Source organism: Bubalus kerabau, chromosome 15, assembly GCF_029407905.1.
Source record: "Bubalus kerabau isolate K-KA32 ecotype Philippines breed swamp buffalo chromosome 15, PCC_UOA_SB_1v2, whole genome shotgun sequence".
NCBI classification, from domain to species: Eukaryota; Metazoa; Chordata; class Mammalia; order Artiodactyla; family Bovidae; genus Bubalus; species Bubalus kerabau.
The window spans coordinates 20,042,648-20,066,435 of record NC_073638.1 but is presented as its reverse complement, the minus strand read 5'-3'; the positions used below and the strand labels follow the sequence as shown (position 1 = coordinate 20,066,435).

At 41.7% G+C, this 23,788-nt stretch overlaps 1 protein-coding gene and 1 long non-coding RNA gene across 2 annotated transcripts in view; both read right to left on the bottom strand.

Annotated features, from left to right (window-relative positions):
- Positions 1 to 2,355, bottom strand: part of ZC3H12C (zinc finger CCCH-type containing 12C) — a 68,588-nt gene extending 66,233 nt beyond the window's left edge. Inside the window, exon 1 of the mRNA XM_055547830.1 lies at positions 1,962 to 2,355. Coding sequence (XP_055403805.1) covers positions 1,962 to 1,985 — 24 coding nt within the window. The 5' untranslated portion in view covers positions 1,986 to 2,355. The remainder of the gene's footprint in view (positions 1 to 1,961) is intronic.
- Positions 2,356 to 10,082: 7,727 nt separating this feature from the next.
- LOC129629236 (uncharacterized) lies at positions 10,083 to 23,286 on the bottom strand. Its single transcript, XR_008703099.1, has 4 exons — positions 23,238 to 23,286; positions 14,167 to 14,261; positions 11,674 to 11,863; positions 10,083 to 10,623 (listed from the first exon to the last, which is right to left on the bottom strand). It is a non-coding gene; the product is annotated as an uncharacterized LOC129629236 (long non-coding RNA).
- Positions 23,287 to 23,788: the final 502 nt, after the last annotated feature.

Genomic DNA, 23,788 nt, shown 5'->3' with positions numbered 1-23,788 from the left:
ATAGCTTCAGAGAAGCCAGTAACATAAAATAGGATACTTTTATTAGTCCAGTAATTAAAACAAAAATGTAGTAAAAGGAAATGACTAATAAAAACTTCCATCAGCATACAAACACTCCAAGTTTCTGTTTCCTATCTTTTAATATTTTCTATTATAATAAACTAATTTCATTAGACTTTCATTTTTAAAAGCAGGTTAAAAAAAGTGGCCTCTTTTTTGTTGTTTTGTTTAAAAGTTCATTTTACTTTACATGTAATGTTTAAGTACTTGTGTGATGCTGGAGGTAGGAATGTAACTTACTTTGAAAGTAAAATGCATTCTTAAACTAAATAAAATACTCAAGCACTTGAAATTATAGATACACAGTTACTAGACCATTCTGATTTGTAGGGTACCTTCAAGTAGACAGATTAAGGTAATTTAAAATCAGAATGCCAAACTGGAAAACAGGTGAACAGAGAGGCAAATCTGAAATAATCTTCCTGGGGTTATCAACAGTAAGACAATTTTACAAATACTTGGTGAAGCTATCCTTATATTCAAACAACAGATAACACCAAAATTGAGAAACTGCTACTAAAATTGAATATGTGATTAAGTAAATGAAAGTCATACCCTCATACCCTAAATATATTGACTTTAAAAAATATATAACACATTACATTCCTTGTGATTTTAATAAAGTCCAAAACTTGTATGAGTCTTTTCACTGTTTTCCGTTTACAATATGCATTAGAAAAACTAAATGAGGAAATAAGAGAACTGATGAACTTTCTCAAATTTCTAAATATACCGAGCCCCAAGTATCTCTGCAACTATTCTAAGATGATTTAAAAAAAATTAAATTAAATAAACCTGAATCAATAAGCGTCTCATGGGCATGGGGATATTCCAACACAATCTTGCAACCAATAGGAAAACTTTCCCTAAATCTCGATTAGTATTTCATCCCTGTATCTATCACAAACCAGAACTGTTAACGGTTACCCAAACGGCAAGATACCCAGTTAGAGTAATCAGTCCTTGGAAGCTTTAGGCTGTTTTTAAGGACCTCAAGGGGGTAAGGACGAGGCAGTTAAGGGAAGAAAAGCAGGATTCATTTCTCCGAGTTACATCTTTAACACCTCTTTATAGGGAGTTTAACGTGGGAACCGGTCCAGCTGAATGAGCGCAGGGCGAAAATGAGAATTCGTCTGGAGATAGGGGTGCAGGCGGGATGGGAGGACAGAGAGGATTTCGCCACGGCCCGCCTGGGGGCGGCAGTTTGGCTGGACCGACGGATAATAAAAATCGAATGGCTGGGGCTGGATCTGAGCGGTCGGATGCCGCCTCACCCCACGGGCGCTCCGGGTCCGAGCTCCAGGAGACGGGCTGTGGGTCCCTGTCCATCCGGGGCGCCCGGGCCCGCTTCCATATTCGGCTGGGAGTGGACCAGAGCCCTAGGCCTCGGGGGTCGGGGAGACCGGCCTCATCTCGCCCGACATCCCCGGTGGGGCCGGCTCTACCCACGGGGGGAGGATGCGCCGGGCTTTCCCCTCGACCCCGTCCGAGCCCCGGGAGCGGCCGGGGCGCAGGGACTCGACTTCCCGGGACCAGGGCCTCCCTGGGCCTGGAGCTGAGCCGGCGCGGCCGCCCCGGGTCCCGGCCCCTCCGCCCAACGCTCGGGCGCGGCCTCCCGGCCCGCAGCCCTCCCGTCGCCCGGCTCCCCCAGGAGGGCCACGGTCGGCGCGGTCCGCCCCTCCACCCCATTCCCGAGGGACAAACCTGGGGGCCGCTACCCGGCAGGGCCGACCCGGCGAGGGAGAGACGCGCGGCGGCGGCGGGGCCCGCAGCGACAGCAGCCACCTCGGCCCTGCCGGCTCGGCGCCTCGCCCGCCCGCGGCCCCTGCGCCCCTTCCCCCGGCCGGCCCCACGCGCACCCCACCCGCCACGCGCGCGCCCCGCTCTGTTGCTCAACCTACTTGCAGCCTCTTCTCATCGGCCATCACCACATGCCCGGGAAGCCGGGGCCGCCCCAGGACCCGCTGGCGGGCGGCCGCCTCTCCTTCAGCCCCAGGCCGCCGCTAGGGCGCGGGGCGAGCGGGAGGCTCCCCCATTGCCGCCCGCCCGCCCGCCGGCCACCCGCCGGGGCCCCGGCTCGGCCCGCCGCCCGCGCCGCCGCTCCGAGAGGAGGGCGAGCCAGTCTTTCCCGCGACCGGTTCGCTCCTCGCCCGTCCGCCCGCCCGCAGCCGCAGCCGCAGCCGCAGCCGCTGCGCCGCCGCTTCCTCCTCCCCTTTCCTCTTTTTCCTTCTCCTCCTTCGCTTCGTCGGGAGCCGAGTTTGGCAAACCAGCACCTGCTGCTGGAGATCACCGAGAACTGAAACAGGAAACCCCAAGCCCAGGGGAAAACCCGGGAGGCGTGGAGAGGGGTGAGGGGAGCTGCTGGAACCTGTCGGGCTCGACCGGGCCACTGCGGCCGCCCGAGGTTCCCGCGCCGCCTCGCCTCGCGCCCAGCCCGGGGGTCCCGACCTCCCCGCCCCGCTCCCCCCTGCCCGGGCCGTGCAGGCGCCCCTCGGCTCGGTTACGCCTCCTCCACCCGGCAATAACACAGATCATTCCCTGGGCTGCCAAGGGAATCGCTGTCTTCCTTTTCCCGTGCTTGTTTGCTTATTATCGGTATTCCGTAATGAGGGGGGGAAAAACCACACCCGGCATTAGCAAGACCAATAAGGGAATTTATTAATAAACAAATGAAGCTGTTGGGATTTCACCCAGGGGAAGAACTTCTTGCAGTAAGGAAACTGGCCCTGTTGGAAGTGGCAACATGTCAAAATGGAGGCGAAAGCCAGGTTGAATCCAGATCTCTTTCCGGAGGTTGGGAGGAGACAGCACCGAGGTGGGAGTTCCGAGTGTGAAAGCGCTGAGCGCATCGGGCCTTTCTACTTCTGCGGAACGTCCAACATCCAGCACAACCTAGGCCAGCGTTTCAGCAATGTTCAAATCGTCTCACTCACCTGCCTGTGGAATTGTCTCCTGACGCCTCACTCCTAGCCTTGGGCAGGATGCATGTACTTTTAGAGGGAGAGGGAATTGTCTCCCTGGATTGTGCCCCTCCCAGGGGTCACAGACCAGGCAGCTGCTTTAAGTGCCTTATCTCATTTAAGTGTCCCCACAGCCACCTGAGCTAGGTATTATAATCCCCTTTTTCCTACAGAAGACTGAGATTAGAAAAATTTCCCGAAATGACCCTCCTTGCATAGGAGGGATCCAGGTCCGTCTTCATCGAAAGCACATAATTGTTTCAGGGGACCTTGAATCACACTTTTGATCACACTATTCACCTTTTAACAAAATTATTTCTTGCCTGTCTGAATTGTTTTCAATAGGGGCATACTCGCTTTAAGCCTGGGTTCTGCTGAATCTGATGGGGCTGCTTAATGGTAGTGATATCTGTGATGCTTACTGGGGTTCACCCTTTCCAGTTTCTGTATTTAGAAAAAACAACCCTGTTTTTATGGCTCAGGTGAGCAGTACAGATGCCTCCACCTCTTTGGCCAGCATCTGTTACTCTTAGCTATGGAGGATACGGGGGTCCCAGCTGAGAGTGTCCTGCTGGCTGGTGTTCATGGCACAGTGACACTGCAAGAGGAAAGGCGAGCATCTCACCAAGTCCGCTTTCCGCTACAGTAGGCGAAGTCTTGGGGCCTAGTAACTGAAATAGTAGACCAGTAGGCCTCTTTGGGGGCATATGTGAATTCTGTGGTCTACATTTTTAGTACCGCCTTAGGAAGCTTGGCAACCTGCTCTCTGCAGCCAGGTCAGTTTGAATTGGCGGCAGTGAGGGAGGGATGCTCGGGAAAGCATTCCATGTTCTCTGAGCCAAACCCTCAGAAGTCTCTTGAGCAGTATTAGGGAGTGGCAGGGACTTAGAAAGAGGCTGGCTTGCTGACAATAGTAAGTGATGGCATCTGTGACATGATTTTAGTGATGCCAGGAAGTTCCCCTACTCCACAATAATACCACCCACATAGTCTATCTTACTTCCCTCAATTGACTCAACTGAATTCCACTCAATATTGATTTAGCATGATTGTGTACTATATTAGGTACTTTGGAGGTGAGAGATAGGAAGAAGTATTAAAATAGACATTTAGTGAATGTTCACTATGTTCCAGGCACTATTCTGAGCACTTTGCATATATTCTTTCACATAGCACCCACAAAACCCCTATGAGGGAATAACTATCACTGTTTCCATTTCACAAATGAGAAAACTGAGACCAAGGTTAAGGTCAGTAAATAACAGTACAAAGATTAAAACACAGGCAGTTTAACTCTACAGTTCAGGACTCATTATGTGAATGATACACTAACCACCCTTAGTTACCTTACTATGTAGTTGGGAGATAAAAAGATGAAAGTTAAAAGAAGACAAAATAATTTTTAAGTTTTAAATATGTGTCATGGGTAAGAAAGGCAATGAAAGTTCAGAAGACTAATAGAGGAATTACTTTAGACTGGAATGGATGAAAGATAGGGTTTCAAAAGGGGGAGATTTAAACTGGATAATGAAGATGGATAGTACTTTGATAAGCAGAGAGGATAAGCAAGGGCATATGAGTGAAACAGCGTAAGCAAAAATAGAATGCCAGGGAAATCTGAAAACTAGGGATTAAAAAAAGCTGGAAAGGGAAAGTAGGGCCAAATTACACAGAGATTTACAAATGAGAGAAGGAGAGAGAGAGATGGGGAGAGAGACAGACAGAGAATTTGAGCTCATGTTGCCTTTATACACAGAGGAATCTGTGAAGGGTTTTGAACAGAAGGTAACATGGAGAACATTTCTAATTTAGTAAAATCAATATTGTATTGGTTACTGGATGGTTTGGAAAGGGGAAGGATTGACGCAGGGAAACAAGTGAAGGTCAGAATGGGAGAACAGATGCCAATGAAGAAATCATGAGGGAGGGAATGAAGGAACCAGTTAGTGAGACATTGTGACAAAAATCACTGAGACTTTGTAAATGATTGGATACACTTAATGGAGACTACCCTAAGAAAAAGGAGAAGTCAAAAATGACTTAGGAGTATGAATATGAAACCTGTAATATCTCTGACTGGAAAAAAGGGAAGTCTGGGGTTAGAGGAACTACTGTTTTGAGCACATGTTTAGAGGAGTTTGGGTTTAGGCATGCGTTTGTGGTAATAGTGGGGATATACTTGGGGAAGTGTTTCATAGCTTTATCTAGAAAAGGCAAAAAGTTGGGTTAGTGAGGCTTTTATTTGCTACTGAGAGAATAAGTATGAACATTTTATATGGTCACAGTTATAACAATAACCAACCACGGTGTTCATCTTAAGTAAACCAGGGTTCAAAGAATATTTCAATCCTTCTGTGGCTCTGAGATAAATAAACTTTGGGAAATTCCTCTTCTCTTTACTCCAAGTTCTATTTACTTGAAAGGAAAAAAGATATATAGGAAAGAAATTTCATGGCTTCAGAGAATGTCAGATTGATGAAAGAAAACTTAAGAGATCATTAAACCTGACCACAATTTTCAGTTTGCAAATGGTGAAACTGAGGATCAAATTTTGAATGTCTGATATTAAAACTTCAAAAATAGGCATTAGGCAAATATGGCACATTTGCTAATTATCAATGCTGGATTGCACATTTGTATTTTATAAAAGAAGCCTGGACCTTGAATTGTGAGTTTGAATTGCATATAATTAAAGAATTTGAGAGGCTATGGATCCATAATAGGTGAAGACTTGGGACAGTCTCATCAATTAAAAGCAAATATTTGGAAAGAACAGGTTGGAGGCAGAAGGTGGTAGGAAGAATGGTTGCAACAGCAGAACTTCTTTAAAATGTACTCCCAGGTAGATGATCTCACACAGAGATTCATATTTGAACCTAAAAAGACTGAGTTTCAGGAGCCCATCACACCTTACTTGGCTGCCTCATCATCCAGATGCCCAGTCACCTTGTCTAAGACCTCTAGGAGCTTCAGAAGTGATGGCCCACAGGTCACCTTCAGGTTCAGAACTGGTACACACCCCTGAAAACTACTTCTAGTTCTATCTGGAGCTTTACTAGTGGTACCCTTAGGAATATTCTCATCCCCTGCTACACGTGGGGATGAGAATTATTTTCTTTGTTCTCGCATCTCCTGCTTTATCAGTTATGCCAAAACACTTACCTTAGTTGAAGTGATGTCACTAGACCATTGGATGCATCTTCTTCTCCAGCATTTTGTCCAGCACTTGATTTCCTCTGATGGAAGAGCTTCATCTATCCAGATGACTACTGTGAATTTTCATTCACAGTTTCTTTTATGTCTTTCAGAGAAGTTCTGGTTAATTCCAACAACCCATGATATGTAACGCTTCCTTAGTGTTATTACTCTAAACGGCCACTTCCCAAGCACATAATCTGTGTAAGATGGACACAGAAGGATAAAACACTTCTTTTCTTTGTACTACAGTGACTGGTTAGAGTTGCTTTTTAATACTGAGTTCTTAGGGAAAGGAAACTAGAGGGTATGAGATATGGGCTGTTGGCCAATCCCACGACTTCTTTCTTTTGATGAGTTACCACGGGATTCAATATCAGCAGCATGACTCTTGTTTTCAGCATGTGGGAAGTCAGACAGCAAGATTTTCAATATGCTTGTGTCATACTGTTGTGTGATTATTCTACCTGAGCTGGACAGTGTGGTTGTACTCATTTCACCGTATTTGACCAACATAGGAATTTTGAAAAAATAAACATTTAAGAAATACTTCTAAGGTGACATTTTGCCATCTTGACAGGGACCACACCTATCATTGCAGTTCATCCGGCCCAAAAGTTTTAAAATTGCTATTTCAACATGGATTTTCAAATGTACCAAAAACATCCTCATGACCTCTGCAAGCATCTGTTGTTTTAGAAGGAAGCAGGCATGTAGAATTACAAATGTACAAAAGGGAAAGAGTTGGAAACAGAATTATGGAATTTCCAGGTTAGAGTACATCTTATGTTAAAAGGCTAAATCACAAGACTACTAATTGTAGCATTACTTGCAAAGTCAAAAAAATTAGGATCAACTTAAATTTACATTAATAGGAAACTATTCAAATAAGTTGTAATGTTGCCATATATTAGGGTACCATTCACCTATGAAAGAGAGTGAAGTGGTCCTATGTGTATGGAATAAACTTCAAGACCCTTTTTTTTTGGAACAGTAAAGTAAAAACCAGTGTATATAGAATGCTATCATTTGTGTGAAAGACAAAGAATATATGTTTGCTTATATATGCATATAACATCTCTGGGAGGAAACATAAGAAACTAATAAGTATTATCTTGGACAAGGAAACTGGATGATTTGGAAGAAAGGGAGGAAGAGAGACTCACTTTTTACTCTACACCCAATAATGGCTTTTGAATTTTGAATTGGGTACTTGAATTAGCTATCCAAAAAAAAATTTTAAGTTTGCATTCATTGGTGATGTGTACTACCCCAGGGAAGATCCCCTGGAGGAGGGCATGGCAACCCACTTCAGTATTCTTTTCTGGAGAATCTCATGGACAGAGGAGCCTGGTGGGCTACAGCCCATAGGGTCTCACAGAGTTGGACATGACTGAAGCAACTTAGCACACACATTACTATTCATGTCATTCTATTTGATTCTATAAATAAACAGATATTATTTTTTTCAAATAGTTGAAAAGGAAGAGAAAGAGAAGAGGAAGTTGAGGGAGTCCTGTGAGTTGCACGTGTGGAGTCTGGGGCTTCCCAGGAGAGGGGAAGATTCTTATGATCATGTGGAAGGGGAGATCCCATAATTGCTAAAAGATTCCCAGACAATGTTAATAACACTGATTATTTTTTTTTTTAAACAATGTAGTTGTCAAAAGCTCCAAACTCAGATTCTGTGAAGATTTCTGATAGAAATTGAATAACTAAGGGAAGTTCTCATCAACAGATGCAGGAAAAATTCCTATAATAAGCAATAGGTATTGTAAATCAACAGTAGGCCTGGGCAGATGAAGCACATTTTGGGTTTTTTTTTTTTTCCCATGACACTCATCATCATTGTATTTGCTTATTCATTTTACTATGTATCTCCACATCAGAATGTAAGCTCCACAAAAGCAGGAACTCTGTTTATTCTGTTCACTGCAGTGTCTTCAGTTCTCCTGTGCCTGGTGTGTAGAAGGCACTTGGCTTGGTTCTAAACTGGTGGAACTGGGGACCATACACTCAGTGACTCTCTAGCTAGTGACTACTTATTTAGGCCTTAATCTCTTAGAAAGCAGTAAAGACATAGCCAGGGGAACCAAATTTTAGGGCTTCAGTATTTGAAAGAGTGGGGCTTTCCTGGTGACTCAGCAGTAAAGAATTTGCCTGCCAATGCAGGGAGATGTGGGTTCAATCCCTGGGTAGGAAAGATCCCTACCTACTAGGGAGTAGGGAGTGGCAACAGTCTCTAGTACCCTTGCCTGGAGGATACCATGGACAGAAGAGCCTGTTGGGCCGCAGTCCATAGTGTTGCAAAAGAGTTGGATACAACTTAGAGATTAACAACAACAACATCTGAAATAGTGGAAAAAGCAGAATTCAAGTCTCAGAGCAATTGGGAAATTATAAAAATACTTAAGCATGGAGGAACAAGGCAAGGAACCAACTACTGAAGTAGTAGAACAAGGCAGGAGCTTGGCTTGAAAAAAGGAGAGAGAAAAGAAACATAATTAACCAGCAAACAAATGAGAACAAAGAAATTTCCCTAAACAAACAAATAGCACAACAATAAAATAGAAGAGACAGCTGAATAATTAAGGGCTGCAGTTTACAGAAAGAACAGGACTATAAACAGAATAGCTTGCTGCCGAGTCACTGTACCACTAGAGAGTTGGGTGGCTGAAGTGGGGGTCACCTTGATTTAGAGTCTACATTGGCTTCAGAGTCTAGGATGGGATTCAGTTCAGTTCAGTCGCTCAGTCGTGTCTGACTCTTTGTGACCCCATGAATTGCAGCACGCCAGGCCTCCCTGACCATCACCAACTCCCGGAGACTACTCAAACTCATGTCTATCGAGTTGGTGATGCCATCCAGCCATCTCATCCTCTGTCGTCCCCTTCTCTTCTTGCCCCCAATCCCTCCCAGCATCAGGGTCTTTTTCCATTGAGTCAACTCTTCACATGAGGCCAAAGTATTGGAGTTTCAGCTTTAGCATCAGTCCTTCCAATGAACACCCAGGACTGATCTCCTTTAGAATGGACTGGGTGGATCTCCTTTCAGTCCAAGGGACTCTCAAGAGTCTTCTCCAACACCACAGTTCAAAAGCAGCAATTCTTCGGCGCTCAGCTTTCTTCACAGTCCAACTCTTACATCCATACATGACCACTGGAAAAACCGTAACCTTGACTAGACAGACCCTTGTTGGCAAAGCAATGTCTCTGCTTTTTAATATGCTATCTAGGTTGGTGAGTGAGCCTAGATGCTAGGGTGTGAGGGATACAGTTACTCTAGGTGCCGACAAAGGTCTGCATAGTCAAAGCTATGGTTTTTCCAGTAGTAATGTACAGATGTGAGAGTTGGACCTAAAGAAGGCTGAGTGATGAAAAATTGATGCTTTTGAACTGTGGTGTTGGAGAAAACTCTTAAGAGTCCCTTGGACAGCAAGGAAATCAAACCAGTCAATCCTAAAGGAAATCAACCCTAAATATTCATTGGAAGGACTGATGCTGAAGCTGAAACTCCAGTGCTTTGGCTATCTGATGTGAAAAGCTGACTCATTGGAAAACAGCTGATGCTGGGAAACATTGAGGGCAGGAGAAGGGGGATGAGGACAGAGGATAAGATGGTTGGATGGCATTATCAACTCAGTGGACATGAGTTTGAGCAAACTCCAGGAAAGAGTGAAGGCCAGGGAAGCCTGGCATGGTCCATGGAGTTACAAAGAATCAGACATGACTGAAGAACTGAACAACTACAACAATAAGGAGGTTCCAGGTACTCCCGACAAACCTTAGAGTAGAAATCAATGAGACATTTACAGTGTCCACTTTTTTTGTTTGAATGTAGACATTCCAGGGGATAAATATCCCCTGGAGCCAGAGCATCCAGGAGCCAGAAACAAGGAGTCCAGTCAGGTGGCTCGAGTCTTCTCATAAGCAAGTGCCACAGGCAGAGGCAGGAGATTGTCTAGGCTGAAAAGATAAATAGATTGGAGATTATTGTTGTTCAGTTGATAAGTCATGTCTGACTCTTTGTGACTCCATGGACTGCAGCATGCCAGGCATCCCTGTCCTTCACCATCTCCCATAGTTTGCTCAAACTCATGTCCATTGAGTCAATTATGCCATCCAACCATCTCATCCTCTGTCCTCTTCACTCTTCTCCTCCTGCCCTCAATCTTTCCCAGCATCAGAGTCTTTTCTAATGAGTCAACTCTTCACATCAGGTGGCCAAATTACTGGAGCTTCAGCTTCAGCATCAGTCCTTCCAATGAATATTCAGGGTTGATTTCCTTTAGGGTTGACTGGTTTGATCTCCTTCTGTCCAAGGGGCTCTCAAGAGTCTTCTCGAGCACCACAGTTCAAAAGCAACAATTTTTTGGCGCTCAACCTTCTTTATGGCCCACCTCTCACATCTGTGCATGACAGGAGAAATATCAACAACCTCAGATATACAGATGATACTACCCTAATGGCAAAAAGCAAAGAGGAACTAAAGATTGGAGCTATCTGATGGCTTTTAATGGTTTTGGATACAGTACAGCCATTTATCTGTTCTGTGTCTCATGACCATTCCTTTGGTTCAAACATTACCTAATTTGAAACAAAGTCAGTATTCCCCCGAAATGTTTCTCTAGCTCTTTAGTTATCACATGACTTCCTCGGTTTTTTTAGTTTTGTACAGAGACCCCTGGTTTACTGAGAAGGTTTAGGCCTTCTGGGTCATTTTTACAAGCATCTATTTTAAAAAGTGAGCATTTTCTGTCTTTGGCAGTTCCTACTTTTTTTTATTTTTTTTTTAAATTTAATTTAATTTTTTAACTTTACAATATTGTATTGGTTTTGTGATATATCAACATGAATCCACCACAGGTATACACATATTCCCCATCCTGAACCCTCCTCCCTCCTCCCTCCCTGTACCATCCCTCTGGGTCGTCCCAGTGCACCAGCCTCAAGTATCCAGTATCGTGCATCGAACCTGGACTGGCAACTTGTTTCATATATGATATTATACATGTTTCAATGCCATTCTCCCAAATCATCCCGCCCTCTCCCTCTCCCACAGAGTCCAAAAGACTGTTCTATACATCAGTGTCTCTTTTGCTGTCTTGTATACAGGGTTATTGTTACCATCTTTCTAAATTCCATATATATGCATTAGTATACTGTATTGGTGTTTTTCTTTCTGGCTTACTTCACTCTGTATAATAGGCTCCAGTTTCATCCATCTCATTAGAACTGATTCAAATGTATTCTTTTTAATGGCTGAGAAGTAATTGCAGTCTTGCTTAGAGAAATTCAGGAACTTGTCACTTTATTTTTTAATTTTTACTTATACATTTTTTCTCTCAGTAAATATTTTAATGAGAATTGAGGTGTGTAATATACATAGCAGTAACCTCCCTGGCATAAGACTTTTGCTCTAGCCCGAGTCTGGGGCTAACAAACTACATTTAACTCACATTTGAAGAGAAGGCCATTTTGAGTGTCATTCATCCGTATCCATTTTCACAGAAGATACCAATCTGGGGCCAGAGTCTCCAAGTTAATACTTCCTCTCAGGGAAAAGTTCACATGGCAACACAAACACAGGAGCAATTTTGAAATATCTTATTGCTCTTTGATCAGGAGGGCCTTGGGATACCAATGGTTCTGTAAACACAACTTTGTCAAAATACAGTAGAACACAGAGAAAGAGAAAAGAAGAGTAGAAAGGCTGGCAGGGCTTGGCTCATATATAATTCAGTCCTTAGATTTGAAGCCTCTTGAGCTGCTTGTAACTGTAAGAGGCAGCTAAATGCTCGACAAGCTTTGGCAAGGACAACTTGTTTACTAGAAGACCCTATCCTGATGAAATGGATTACTGCTGCTTTCTGTGTTTACTTTGCTAAAATGTATGCTTGCAAGAACGTTTTAGAGTGTTGGTAGGATTGGATCTAAACAATTGTTTTTATTGTCTTGGTGGTCAATTCTTTATGTACAGAAGCAGGAGCTGGCATTTTCCATGACTTTTTTTTTTTTTTTAATATATGTAGCTGACCAATAATGAAATTGAGATTCAAATATTTCAACTGTATGGATCTTGAACAAGGGTTAATGGAGGTGGATTTCACTGGTTTTAATATCTAGTACCTTATAGTATCATTTTAAATTATTAAAAAAAGTACATTTTTATGGTAGAAAGTTTTTGTTGTTTTGTTGTTAGTTAGTCACTAAGTTGTGTCCAACTCTTTTGCAACCCCAGGGACTGTAGCCCTCCAGGCTCCTCTGCCCGTGGGATAACCCAGGCAAGAATACTGGAGTGAGTTGTTATTTCCTCCTCCATGGGATCTTCCTGACCAGAGATTGAACACGCATCTCCTGCATTGGCAGGTAGATTCTTTACCACTGAGCCACCAAAAGTTTTTTAAGACATATAACAACATAAGGTTTCAAAGATACAAATCATTTTTCATCCCATCACCCAGATATAACCAACCACCGTTTAACTTTTTCTTCCATTACAGATCTATATTCCACTGCCTCTCCTGATTTATTTTTTGAGTTCTATCGTTGAAGTTGGAATCATAAAAGACACAATCCATAACTTAAAAAAAACAAGTATTTTCTCAGAAAGGTAAGACATACAATTGAAAAAAATGTAGAGAAAACACTAATTTAAATATGATTAAGTGCCAAACTTATTGGAGAAGGAAATGGCAACCCACTCCAGTGTTCTTGCCTGGAGAATCCCAGGGACGGGGGACCCTGGTGGGCTGCCGTCTATGGAATCGCACAGAGTTGGACATGACTGAAGCGACTTAGCAGCAGCAGCAGCAAGTGCCAAACTTGCCCATGTTAGGGGCTCATTCAGTCAGCTGTGATCACCAGGATGCAGATCTCAAATAATTCTGTCTGCCTTATCATTGATTCATTCAACAAATGCTTATTGGGCATTTACTGTATGCTGAGAACTGTTTGGTTGCACCCTACTTCCTAAAGCAGACTTAGAGAACCCCTAAGATGAAGGCAGTTGCTGATTCCTTCAGTCTCCTCTGTTCACTGCCAAACCCTTGTCTTCTTCTGCCCGCCCCTGTTCCCACTCACTCCATGGAATACACAGCCCTGACATTTTGAAAACACTCTGCATATGTTAGCTCTCATTACAGGCACAGTCTCTGCCCTTGAGAGCTGTATGGTCAAATGAGGGAGCTAAATGTCTAGTAAATACATTAATAAGTTGGAGAAAACAACTTGAACAATAGATAGATCTTCACTATAGTAGGATCTAAAACTATAGTTTAAACTGCTTCTCTCATTCCTGTCTCTTTCTGTAAAGTTGTTGCTGTTATTTAGTCACAAAGTCGTATCTGACTCTTTTGCAACCCCATCAACTGTAGCCCACCAGGCTCTTCTGTCCATGGGATTTCCCAGGCAAGAATACTGGAGTGAGTTGCCATTTCCTCCTCCAGGGGATCTTCCCAACCCATGGATCAAACCCACACCTCCTGCATCTCCTGGGTTGGCAAATAGATTCTTTACCACTGAGCCACCAGGGAAGCCCTAGTACTTTCCATAAAGTACTTGCCACTTAATAAAGTTATGGTGACACTCTCTGAAAAAGAAAATATTAAAAAGAGGAGCATGTCTTTTGTGGAAAAAATTATTGATAAAATTCAGTTTTGGACACGTTGACTTTGTCTTCTGGGAGGGCTTCTGGAACGTCCAGTTAGAGATGAGAAGTGGGCTGAACAAATGCCTGCATAATTCACCCTGTGGCTTTAGCATCATCCTGGATTCTCCCCTTCCATCACTTCCACATCAAATCTAGAAGCCAGCCCTTGTTGGTTCCACTTTCAAAATATATCTGTTAATCTGCCCTCTTTTCTCCTCTCCCATCACCCTGATCCAACCACCACCATCTCTCTGTGTCTTGCTTTCTTCATCTGTAAAATGTAAATACTGATAGTGCTTACCTTACGGGATTGTTAATAATTTCTGTAAAGCACTCGGAATGCTGAAGGACAAACCGATAAGTGGAGAGGATCAAAGCTGTTTGAGGCCACAGAACCTAGAAGAAAAGTAATTATCAGAGGTTAAAAGATTGGGAGCTTCCAACATGCAATGTTCCATTAGGGCATGTTTACATGAGAGTGGTGGAAAGAAAATTGAACACGATTGTTCCATTTCATGTGTTAATTAGAATAATGTGTACAACAATTACCTATGATAAGGTTGAGTCAATTAGGTCTGTTGAGTCAAAACTTTTTGTATCAGGCCACTTCATAGACGGCTGGCCAGTCTGTGAGTTTGCTTCCTTTTGGTCAGCTGCCCAGCCGTGTTCAATTAGTGGAGCCCAGAGAGGGTGTGACCAAACCACCATGGTAGGGGCTGCCTGTCAGCAGGGGCTCAAGAGGGAATAGTTTCCCTTAGAAGTGGCTCTGGATTCTGGGTGTGGCAGGCGCCATGAATGACACTTACGGATGAGAGTGCAGTTATGCCGAGGAAAAGTAGGCAGTTTGAAGCCTGGTTTTTGAGTCCCAGCGATTCAGTTCCACTTTGAACCAGCTCTGTCTGGTTCATTGTGCCTGTAATTAGAGCTAACATATACTGAATGTTTTCAACTAACTTCGAGCAAGTTAGTAAGTTTCTCTAATGCCCAACTGCTCCTTTATCAAGTGGATAGGCTCATAATTTCATAGATGCTTGCTTTGGAAAGCTCTATGTGAACTTCACCAGCAGGTCCCAAATAACCTTTTTGCTTAGGAAGAGGGATGGTTTTAACTAGTTATTTACTGAAAATTTTGTTAAGATACTATGTAAAGTAGCACTACTCATTGGGAATAGAACAAAGATACAATTTCCACAAAAGATTTTCTCATCTTTCAGAGGTGTAGGGAAAAGACATTCCTAAATGCTAATAAGAGTTAATAGGGTAACACCAGTAAGCACGACTGACATCTATGAATTTATCTCCTAAGAAGTAGGAGGAAATGGGGTAGAAGAGCTAATTAAGGTTCCTCTTCAAAGAAGCAGAATATTGTACTTAGGAACTCTGACAAAATAGCGTAAAGAGAATGAATAAAATGAAGGAAAGTCCCATGGAACAAAAGGTTGACCTAGGATTTCAAAGCTGTTCTCAGTGACTGTGAATGGGAATTACTTCCGGTCAGGCACACCAAGGGGGTCATTTGAGGTGGAGAAAGAGCAGTTTGGAAGCCGTAATGTGGTGTGAAGACTATAGAACAGGAAAGAGAGAACAGTTAAATGCTAATTCACATCACATGTTAGTGCACAGCCATTGCCACCTGAAAAGCACATACTGGAATTCAAAGTGAGAACTCCCCGCCAACAGCAAATGTTTTTGCAATGACTGCCAGCTGCCTTGTGGTGCTTAGGTTTCAATGTTTCCTTCTCTTTTAACCTAGAAGAAAACTGCCACCTACCTCAAGCTACCACGTATAGCTGGAGTAATGAGTTCAATATTTTAAAATAAATAAAATAATCAGGATTCTGGTCTTACACAATAAAATTTATGTTTAAATGTTTGGTATTCGATATCATAATTCAGGAGTTGGACCATAGAGAAGGCTGAGTGCCAAAGAGTTGATGCTTTTGAACTGTGGTGCTGGAGAAGACTCTTGAGAGTCCCTTGGACTGGAAGCTGAAGCTCCAATACTTGGGCCACATGATAGAAAGAACTGACTCATTGGAAAAGACCCTGATGCTGGGAAAGACTGAAGGCAGGAGGAGAAGGGGACAACAGAGGGTGAGATGATTGGATGGCATCACTGACTCAATGGACATGGACTTGAGCAAACTGCAGGAGATACTGAAGGACAGGGAACCTGGCATACTACAGTCCTTGAAGTTGCAAAGAGTTGGGCATGACTAATTGACTAAACAACAACAATTTGATATCATCTTTAGAAGGGCTTGAAAACCAAGCTTGTAGGTGATAGAACCAGGCATCACGTCCACCATCACATTGCAGAAGTTTCCCGGTAAGATATCACTGTCTCTGTTCACAGGTTCAGACACTTGCCCTAATGCTGGCACTGCAGGTGGTCTGGAGTCACGATGCTCTGGAAAACAAATGCAGCTTCTGTCCCTGCTATTATTACTCTTATAATTATTGTCCGTCTTGTCAGAATGGACTCTGAGCTTCCTCCTTCTTTGGTCCAGATTCAAAATTGGAGGTGGCTGCATCCCGTCAGAGGAGTCTAGACCATGTGCTAGCAGCCTAGTTGTAAGGGAGGCTGGGCAAGTATCTGGAGCCTCTGTACTGGGAGGTGTGTTCTGTCTCATAAGGTTCCTCATGTATAACAAAGAGGTTTAGATTCTGGGGAGCCAAAAACATTAAAAGTGTATGTAAGGTTTGTCTTCTAAGAATTCTTGATTTTGGTTACAACCTCTTGATTTAGATAGTACAAGATATTTTAGCATACCATGCTGACTTCTAGACATTTCGTTTTAGCTTCTAGTTCTTGGCAATTTCTGAGAAATGCCAAAGAAAGTGAAGGCAAGACTAATTCATTAGACCCTTTTACCAAAGTAATTTTTTCCACCGTGAGATATTATTAGTTAAAAATTTTGAACATTTACTAGCATTAAAAATTAGGATGTGTTAGTTTTTACACAAAAATAGTTATGAATATATTGAATAATCACCCATAAAAATAATGAATAGGTAAAAAGAAAAAGTTATGGATTAATAAGACACTTTCTTACTTAAGCTATTCCATGATTAGGTAGCATTATATGTTGGAAATCATCATCATCATCATTAGGGAAGGAGTATCACACTTTATATATTTATATAAAATATATATTATATATATTTTATATTTATATAAGATATATAAATATTTTATATATTTTTAGATTTATTTTAGATTTCTGTCCAGATCTCTGACAGTATATACATACAGAAAGAAGATTCAGTTTCCTTTTGTCACCAGTGAAATATTTTCTGTATTGTCACCAGACTGTAAATAACAAGCTTTCTCATCAAAGCTATTTAACATTTGTTTCACAGTTGATTGGCAATGCCAGTCATGATGCAGATGCATACCACATGTAAATATTTCTAATATCTATGGTCCCTGTACATCTTCCCCCAACTCCTAGTGTAGCTAATTTAGAAGTGATGAAATTTATAAGCCAGATGGGAATTAGACCATCTTCAGAAGCCTGAGAGATTTTGTCCATATGTTTTTGGTTGTTGCATAGAGAGATCACATTTTCCCAAGTGATGCTGAAGGGATGAGTGGCTTGTCGTTGGTGCTTACTCAGTTCTTTGTCTTTCCTGTGAGTCATTATTGTTTTCTAGCTAGAAGCTGTGGCCAGCCTCTCTTTCAGTGTGCTGTTTTCATTCATTTGGAAACTAAAGAGCTGTGCTTTGCATCACGTCCTCACTGTCAGCAAAGCCAGCTCTGCTGGATTAAAATGCAGTGATGCATTAGCAGTTAGTGCAAAGGGCTGCAGGCTGCCTATCTGAGCCAAGCAGCCATGCTGAGCACACGGAAGGCCCTGTTCAGAAGGGGTCAGGGCTGGATGCCTAGGGTTAGTAGCATGCCAGGGCTGGTCATGGCAAGAAAACTGCTTTTATTTTGTGACTGGCAAGTACAAAAAATGGCTTGTAGGGGCGATGTGGGCTAGTAGAACTCACTGTAAGGTGGTCACATGATATTTATCCCTAAGCATCTGATATGGGATGGACACCTTGTAAGGGGTAAAGTAGTTAATACATATAAAGTACTTAGAACAAAGTGTAGTTAAACTTTTGACTACACTTTAATAACTTATAAGTGTTATTTCATTTAATCTTTATGATAATTCTATTCAAATGAGAAAACTAGATTCAGAGATGTTAAGTAACTTTTCCAAAGTCACATAGCTAATTAATGATTTGGAGACAGAATTAAAATCCAGTCTACCTGACATCCAGAACTGTTAACCTTTACCAGTTAACTCAAATTCAACATCTAGAGTTACATTCTGTTGGTAATAGGAGGGGGAAAGTGCTATATGTCACATGGAAAGGAAAATGTGAATTAAAGATAACAGCCCCAGTGACCTGCTCAGACAAAGGAAGGGACCCTTGCTAAACAGATTGGAAGTTCCAGAATGAGGTCCCTCAGAGCCACGGCTAGAAGCTGTTTTAATCTCTGAGGAAGGATTCTGTTGACTTTTATTGTTCTTCAGTGTATTTACACTTCCTCCAAATTACTTGACTATATAAATAAACCCACAGGTGTAGGAAAACGGTGCATGATAACTGAGTCAGGAAACAAAGAATTAATAAGTCAAGCTATGCTAACCCTTGGGGTAATGGTGATAATCATAATATCCCAGAGAATGTTTTATTTAATGAGAGAACTTAGAGATTGTCTCAGAATGTTTTGTATGTAGAGCAAAGGTTACAGGCAAAAAGAATTAAAAATCTTTCTGACTATAGTAAAATAATTTTTGCATGTATAATTTTAACAGGTGTTTTGAAAAAATCACGAATCCTTCCAAGAAGAGACGTGGTTGTTTAAAACAGAAAGACATTGCTGTGATTTTTAGAAGGCATGGAGACTCCAGATGCTACTGGCCCAGGCATCTCATATTTTTCACAACATATTTGTATATATCATCATCTAAAGATTGAATATTCAATGGACACGAGTTTGAGCAAGCTCTGGGAGATGGTAAAGGACAGGGAAGCCTGGCGTGCTGCAGTCCATGGGGTCGCAAAGAGTTGGACACAACTTAGTGACTGAGCAACAGCAACAACAAGGAGTAATGTTGCAAGAAAGCTAAGGATGCCCAAGACCCTAGGGTATTGCTCTCCAAAGTACCCTAGAACCTGTCATTAATGGTTAGAGAAGGGTGCCTCTGGACCAGAAGTGCCCCTAGGCAGCTGGTTGTTCAACTGTTAACTTAGTGGATAAACTTCGCAAAGACCCTGGTGCTCTGAATTTCAGCCAGGTTTCATTTCTCTAACCCCCAAATTTTCATAATTGCTTCTCCTTAAATTTTTCTATGACATTTTGTGTTACTCCACTGTGACTCCCACAGGACTTGATTACGTAAACTGCTTTACTTGTCTGTCTCTTTTCTAGTCTTGGGACTGCTTTATATTTACCAAGAAAGTTTCACAGCTGAGCACATTGCTTGGCACATGATAGACACTAGATAGACAACTTTGTTGAATAACTGATGTTAAGCCATAAAAGAGTAGGAAATTTTAAAGAGGGCATGGGAGAAGGATGCTCTATTTGCAGTTAGTACAGTAGAAGTTAATTAAAAGCCCTTCCTTTGAATTGCATTAAATTGCAAAGAATCTTATATATGTTTAAAACCCACTTGGGCTTCCCTGGTGGCTCAGTGGTAAAGAGTTCACCTGCCAATGCAGGAGATGAAGGTTTGATCCTTGGATCGGGAAGATCCCCTGGCGAAGGAAATGGCAACCCACTCCAGTATTCTTGCCTGGGAAGTCCCATGAACAGAGGAGCCTGGTGGGCTATAGTCCATGAATTCACAAAAGAGTCAGACATGACTTAGCAACTAAACAACAACAAAAAACCCACTTATTGTGCGTTTACTTTATTCCAGGTCCTGTGGTGAATGAGACAAGATTCTTGCTCTTAAGAAGCTGCCAGTCTCATCGGGTAGAATGAAACTGAAATAAATAATTACAACCCAGTATGGTATGATCAATGGTTACTATATGTCAGAACCTAAGTGCTTTTAATTCTTTATATTTTTTAATTCTAACAACCCTATGAGATAGATACTATTATTGTCCCTTTTTGCAGATGAGGAAACTGAAGCTCTTTAGGTTAAATAAATCATCCAAGATCATGTAGTTGCTAGGTGGTAGAGCCAGGAGAGAAACTCAGATTGATTTGAATTCAGAGACTAAGCTAGAAACCAATGCCCGATAACTCTCCAGCACAGAAGAGGGAGTGATTGCTTTGGGAAAGGAGACGAGAAAGGGAAGAGGGAGGCTAGTAGGCATCAGTGAGGGGGTGTTCCTTAAGCAATGATCTGAATGACAGACAGCAGTGTGTCAGATGGACAAGTTGGCAAAAGAAGAGTGACAGCGAACATTTGCAACCATTTGAGAACTGAAAGACGTCATGTGTTCACGGGAACTGCGGTAGTTTGGTGCAAGGAACAGAGTAGGCCAGAAGAGTTAGACAAGGATGATGTCATGGAAATTAGAATATCCTCATTCAGAAGCCTCTGGTAGAATCTGCACCTATATTAAACTACATCTCACTAGAGGGCCGTTTTGAACTCGGGGTCAGGGGCTGTACAGGGGTAGAATGAAAATTTGTATTACCCTGCTGCTCAGGTCCTTAATGGGCATGGGTCTGGTACTGTCTCCAGAGTCCTCTGGTTCAGAGAGACCAATATAAGGGCTCAGAGAATTGCAAAGAGCCTGGAATTTTTGACGGAGAAATTGTAAGTTTGTAAAAGAACCAAAAATAACATGAGTTGATTCCTAGCTTAGACTGTAAACTCCATGACTGCTTCTGTCTTTTTTTTTTTTTTTTATATTAGAGGATAATTGCTTTACAATGTTGTGTTGGTTTCTGCCATACAACAGTGTGAATCAGCCATAAGTATAACTATATCCCCTCCCTCTGGAACCTCCCTCCCAACTCCCACTGTTTCTGTCTTAATCACAATCTCCAAGACTTGGCACATAGAGGGCTCTCAATGCACCACAATACATTTTGTTGAATGAATGAATAAAACAGTAAAACTGAGAATTTGCCACTAAAAAAGGCTTCAGTTCAGTTCAGTTCAGTCACTCAGTCGTGTCTGACTCTTTGCGACCCCATGAATTGCAGCACGCCAGGCTTCCCTGTCCATCACCAATCCCAGAGTTCACTCGAACTCACATCCATCGAGTTGGTGATGCCTTAAGCCTAAAGAAAAGAGAGGAAAAGCAAGAATAAGTGGACAAGGTAGATTGTGAACTCAGGAGATAGCAAGTAAGTGTTGGAGTGGCTGTAACACCTGCTAATGGCTAGCAGAGCTGCTGCTGTGAACTGGGCTCAGAGGACCTGGAGAAATCAGCTACTGGGCTGAAATTTTGACTTCCCTTGCTTAAAAGGAGGAATCATATACAATTTCTCTCAGAGTAGCTAAGACCTTCCTAGGCCTGTTTTTTTTTTTCTTTTCATCTTAAATGTTATACATGAAATTTTTTGTTAGGGATGGTCATTAATTTTATAGGAAATCAAATAGAGGATTTAACGTGACTATTTCTTGCAGGTTTTGTTGATAAGGATCTCATCTGATGGTTTGATTTGATTTGATGCAGTAACATAGTACCTAGAGGAACAGAGGGACTGCACTTCCTGAAAGACAATTGCTAAATCATACCACTCTCAGAGAGGCTCTTGATCGGAGCCAAGTCAGAGACAGAGGATGCTGAGGACACCTTCTCTGTCTGGTGCCTGATATGTCCAGGGGTCTCTGTGGCTGGTGGAGATCGATACGTGCTTTGAAAATAAAAACAATAGAGGTCATATTGTCATCCTATTATTAATATATAAGCTCTTCCAGTGCACTCTGGAATAATCATTTCTACCTCCACATGGAAATGGATCAGAAAATCAAAAACATCTAAGAGATGTAGGGTGGAAGAATAAACTTATTTCTCCCCATCCAACTTTTCAGAATTAAAAAAAAAATTAAAATTCAATTATATATTATATATTTTATATATAATTATATGTGATATATATATTACATATTATATAATTTCAAAACATATTTTTATGTTTTATGTATAATTTATCAAAAATATATACAATCAGCTATGTATGTTGAAAATAGACCTCAGGGTTCTATTTATTCTCTCTCTGATATTCTATGATATTTATTCACACAAAAATATCTTCTTTTTCCTTCAGTAATATAGAGAACAACAACAATAGCAAAATTATGAATACCTTGTATAACTCAGTTAATAATAGCAATTCTATAGTGTCATCTTATCCTGGCTGATGTCCTGCCTGCTATGTTTGCTCAAAGCATCACTTACAGACTTACATCCCTGGGTGTAAATTTTCCTTACTTCCTAGCTCGTACAATATTGGTTGGTTAATATTTTTTTTGTCAGTAACTCATATATTTGAAAATGCTACCAAATAAAAGTTTTACTTTTTTTTTAACCTAGCAAAGCCATCAGCAGCTATCTTTTTAAATTTCTTTCATTTCCTTCCCTTCACAACCTCTTCTATTTCAGAATTCCTGGAGAATGTGCAGGAATCACCAGGGTCCCAGAGAAACTCTCACAAAATATTGTTCAAACTAGAGAATACATGTTTCTTTTTCTTCTCATCCACCTTAAGGAATCAATGATATTACCAAAGTCTGGTAGAGTTACATGTTTTGCATCTACTTTAACATTTGTTAATTAATTTATCCCTTCACTCAGTAATAATTATGGGTCAGATACAATGCAAGGAACTAGAGATTAAAAAATAATTAGTGAGAAGACAAATATTAAAAACAAATGATTACAGTAATAAAGAGATTAGTAAAAAAGCACTGTAGGATGTACAATAATGATATGATAAACTCTGCTCAAAGAAGTGAAGGAAAGTTTTCTGACTATATATTTAAAGACTGAGTTAGAATTAACTTGGTAAACAATCCAGACAAAAGCATTCTAGAAAGAGGGGATAGGAGAGGTAAGGAAATCATGGTACATTGTGGGAAATGCAAATATATCATACTAGTTAAGAAGAGAAGTGGTTGGGGAGGGGCTGTGAGTAAGGAGGCAGGAAAGGTGTGTGGAGCGACATCACGAACGCCCGTGTCCACCATGTTTGCCATGAGGAGTTCCGACTTTCTCCTGAAGTCAGGCGGCAGGAGCCATTGCAAAATTTTAAGCAGGGGTGAATTTTAATTTTAGAGAGATGAATCTGGCTTCAGTTTAGAGGATAGATAAAGTGATTAAAACCACAAAGTTTCCAGTTTCATTTGGCATAGGCGCTGAAAGACTGTTGTGGGGAGGGTTAGAGGTATCTCTTACCCAAGGGCTAGGTGGAGAGTGGTATGAGGTGAACACCAGGATTCTGTTTGAGAGAGATATTGGGGTTGAGTTGGAATAGAATTGTCCCAAGGAAACCATTAAGGTTAGAGTCAGAGACCCAGAAGAGTGAAGAGTGAAGGATAACAGATTGGAATACGTGGAGCAGGAGGTAGCCTGAGTAAATTCCAAAGATGGAAGCTGGGACTGTCAGGTGGTGGGACTTTTATATTTTCACACATATGTATGGGCAGAGTGGGTTCATTGAATGTAGTCAGGATGAGACACTTGATAGAACGCAGTTGTGACTGTCCAATCAAGAAACACTGAAGAGCAGCAAAGTTGATGAAAAGGAAGAGATGGATTTGAAAGCTTTTCAGTTGCTTTCTTGGGATATTTTCTAAGATAAATTAACAGAAAAATGTGTCTCTAGGTAGTGAATCAGATTTATTTATGGTAAGTGGTTATTTTATGTTAAACTTTGGAGTTAATTTTGGAGTCTATCAAAGACAATATGCTTTAGTTTTTGCATAATTAATACCAAGACTCTTTCT